This window comes from Triticum dicoccoides, chromosome 4A, assembly GCF_002162155.2.
Source record: "Triticum dicoccoides isolate Atlit2015 ecotype Zavitan chromosome 4A, WEW_v2.0, whole genome shotgun sequence".
In the NCBI taxonomy this organism is placed as follows: Eukaryota; Viridiplantae; Streptophyta; class Magnoliopsida; order Poales; family Poaceae; genus Triticum; species Triticum dicoccoides.
Genome location: NC_041386.1, coordinates 688187156 through 688190766, shown reverse-complemented (window position 1 = coordinate 688190766; position 3611 = coordinate 688187156). Strand labels below are relative to the sequence as shown.

The 3611-nt window shown below is 42.5% G+C and overlaps 1 protein-coding gene and 1 pseudogene across 1 annotated transcript; both read right to left on the bottom strand.

The window, feature by feature from the left end:
* Window positions 1-515: 515 nt before the first annotated feature.
* Window positions 516-1495, bottom strand: LOC119289731 (annotated as a pseudogene).
* Window positions 1496-1894: 399 nt separating this feature from the next.
* LOC119289730 lies at window positions 1895-3611 on the bottom strand. The gene is made up of 3 exons (XM_037568974.1): window positions 3264-3611; window positions 3027-3161; window positions 1895-2851 (listed from the first exon to the last, which is right to left on the bottom strand). Exons 1-3 carry the CDS (start codon window positions 3528-3530, stop codon window positions 2789-2791), a joined length of 465 nt encoding a protein of 154 aa, XP_037424871.1. The 5' UTR covers window positions 3531-3611; the 3' UTR covers window positions 1895-2788.

Below are 3611 nucleotides of genomic sequence, written 5' to 3'. Positions count from 1 at the left end.
GTCGTCGCCTCCGCTTCCCATATGCACCACAAAACATGCAGAGCACTTAGAAATACCACATGATTCAGAGAACATGTACAAGATTAAGACAGCTACACCTTGATTCAGATAAAAAATCACCACGTTCCTCGCCCACCGCCAGCACACACCAAGCATGATTCAGAAATGCTGGATTCGGATTTTGCAAATGGACTGGGAAAAGTGCTAATGAAGGGATAATGGGAGAGGGGGCAGCTACTGATGTGGTTCTCTGGCCAGCGGTGGCCGATGGGCAGGAGATGGTGATTATTCAGTAACACTGACTCAAAACATGAAAAATGCATGCATGGGCACAACAGTATTTTTTCAAAAAGTTGGCAATACGATAAGATGGAGTCTCAAATAAGAAATGGTTAGCTGAAGAAAACTGCCTGTTAAATTAACTGAAAGCATATGCTGTCATTCCTCCATTCGTTAAACAACCTTAATCTTGTCAAGAGACTCAATCTGCATCTGATGGTAAGAGATGACACAAGGCCATGTTTAATGCTGGTGGCTATATCTGATTTATTTTTTCTGCTGACCAAGTCCAGTTTACAGCTTCCTCACAATTAAATACTCCAATCGAGCCATATGGAACAAGTCACACATCATGTTTATCCCTGCAAATTATTATGGGCATAAACTAAGAAAAACAGGCGTGATTTGATTGAAATCAAACACCACACCCAAAGAAAATGCCTACAGAATAGATCACTTGATATATACACCACCTCCACTTAGAGTCGTAGCCGCTCCATACCATGATGACAGCATGTGCAGCATTTCCATACTATGATGATGACTCCAAATCTCTTTCATTGCACACCTTCACCTGGTTATCGACATTGTCGATCACTACGCCGGTCTTCACTCGTCTTCTTCAGGTAGTGAACCTTGGTGCCGTCCTCGAGGAGATGGTGCCTAACCCTGCTCGTCATGTTCTTCTACTTTGAGTCGAGCATCATGTTCAAGCTAAGAATGGGGCCTTCAATCTGACCAAAGGGAAATCTGAAATACCGTCAGAAGATAATACTTGTGGCACTGAAACTATGTTGTTGCTAGGAACATATGCGCGCTTGCATGGCAAGAGGCATGGTCGCATGGAGAGAAGTTTTGATAAAAATAGTACTAACCATGACAATTTCCCCCGATTCATCCTCTGTGCATTTATTGTGCTTTGACTTCAAGTTCGGGTCCTTCACTATCATTGTGTTCTTGTGCTTGTAAAGTGGCACAACTTCCCCAACTTTACTATTCTCATGGCCTGCGATTACTTGAACTGTGTCACCGACACTGACATGCATCTTGTAAGGCATAGGATGATTATTTGGTTTGCAGTGCTTTCGTTCCCACTACTTAAGCTGGAGTGGGAAAGGAATTCTTACATTTAACAGTGGTTAGCTAACAAAGTGTGGGGTGTTAAACCCAGATTGGTACTCACCCTCATTTTAATTAGGCTAGTCTTGACCATGAATCTGACCCACATATCAAATTTATGCACAGCTTGTGTTGACACATTCATGTTTGCCCTTTGCATCAGAAACAACTAAAGTTAGCTGACACACCTTAGTAGAGATGCACCATGACCGATGCCTTCCCAGCGAAACAACACTTGCCGAGGATTCTTGCAACATATCTCGGCGCTAATTTGTCATAATCACCAAAGCCTGAAGCACCCACGGTGGACCAGTGGAAGCTGGGAATGAGGGGTAAAGTGTTCTGCTGCCGTCAATGCCCGTAGTGGCTCATCCGGTACCAAACAGTACAGTCGGGCCCCTTGTCGATCCCTCCACGATCGATAGTGCCATGTGCACAAACCATTTTCTGTCTTTATCATCACCTGCAATCACAAAATGATCAAAACCAAGAAAATAATAACAAAACCAAAGAACACCAAAGGACAGTGTATCCAATAAAGCAACACCAACGATGCAACAATAATTAGACATACAACACCAACACTGAAGGAGTTCACAGCACCTACTTGTTTTTTGTGGGTATATATAAGCTCTCACATTTTGCATTACAAGTAAGAGACCAAAAAACGATACATACTTGCCCGTGCGTTGTAACGGGGCCAAAATATTCTAGTTGTGTTCCACACCAGTTTGTGTTAAATATGTAGTACCTGACCAAGTAGTACCCGACAACCTCGTTATTCATCTGGCTGCCTTTGGCAACCTTTGTTAACCTGACCAAGTAGCAGCATTGATGTTTCGAAAAAAAGTAGCAGCACTGAGGACAATGAAGATCATACCCTCCCATCAATTTATGTTCGTGCTAAAAAAGGCATTATTTTGTTGGATATAATTAGTATTCTGGAGCATGTGAAATGGGGAGCACACTACCTTTAGGGTTAGAATCTCATGAAACTGCGATTCTAATGGTGTCAACGTTCCTACAGCTAAACACAATTGAGATATCCGTATTTAGGAGATGAACACTATTCATAGAAACAAAAATGTATCATAAAAATATAAGAACCAAAAGGAGACAGGGATGCCTTAGAAGATACCACTAAAAGGCAGGTCAGGAAAATCATCACCTATCGATGCCACATTTGTCGTTATCTCACTGCCCGATTAGATAATTTGGGAAAAGGAAATGATAACTCAACCTGCCTTTTCTGAATTTGGAAGAAACAATAGGAGTGTGGAAGCTCGGTGTCATCACCTGACTTGATTCCAGCGAGCTTGTCCATGGTGGTGATTGCCTACAATACCACAGACGTGACTCGCCCCACGCTAGCTACTGCTTCGCCGCTGCCTCACTTTTCACAGGGGTTCCTTGGCAAGGCTTGATGCATGTGTACTACATTCAGAGTTTCGGTCTGCATGTAAACAAAAGATAGAAGTGAGCCCTCAAAATTAAGACAAATTTATCCTACAGCATCGGACATTTACAATCAATCAATGGAGCATTTCGTGTCATGCATATATTTCATTCCATCTTAGACCGTAAAGAAAAAAAGAGCTGATGAATGTAGGGGGTAACTTGCGTCCAACCTTGCCGTAGTTGACATGCTTGCTAGCCTGAGACCATGGTACGGGAGCAATATAGCAACTGGGCTTCTGACGGGGACCGTATACAACCTGAAGCTCAAGGGCGGGGCGGAGGATTGGGTCCGATTCACCTGGCAGCTATATACCCCAACATGTAATCGTCAAATCTGTCATTGTTCAGATATAATAGATATGCAGCTATACATGTTCAGATATAATGGTCAAATAAATAATACTTACACGACGGGCAAATAATATTTTGAGCTTCTCGATATTACCGAGCAAAGTGGAAGATCCTTTTTGCTTGGACTTTTCGGAGTAGCACTTGAGGAACATCTTCTGTTGCATATCTGTTATATGTGAACAGTGGTCGATAATCTCCATGTATATACGGTATCCCCTGTAAATAATATCCCTGTACAATCCTGTGAGGAACAAATCCGGCAGAATATAAGTGAAAGCAGTTTGATGCAGGCGGGCTCTCTTATCAATACTGAGGTCATACATCTCTAGCTAACAGATTACTACATGGATCAACCCAGACGACTACATGGATCTCTTACATATTGCTACATGGATCAACCCAAC

What these genes read in the sequence shown, in the direction of transcription:
- LOC119289730 (XM_037568974.1), bottom strand. Translation starts at nt 3,530, where the DNA reads ATGTATGACCTCAGTATTGATAAGAGAGCCCGCCTGCATCAAACTGCT. An exon ending in AAATATTATTTGCCCGTCGT is followed by an intron (nt 3,162 to 3,263) that starts GTAAGTATTATT and finishes TGGGGTATATAG; the next exon opens with CTGCCAGGTGAATCGGACCC. An exon ending in AGCATGTCAACTACGGCAAG is followed by an intron (nt 2,852 to 3,026) that starts GTTGGACGCAAG and finishes GTTTACATGCAG; the next exon opens with ACCGAAACTCTGAATGTAGT.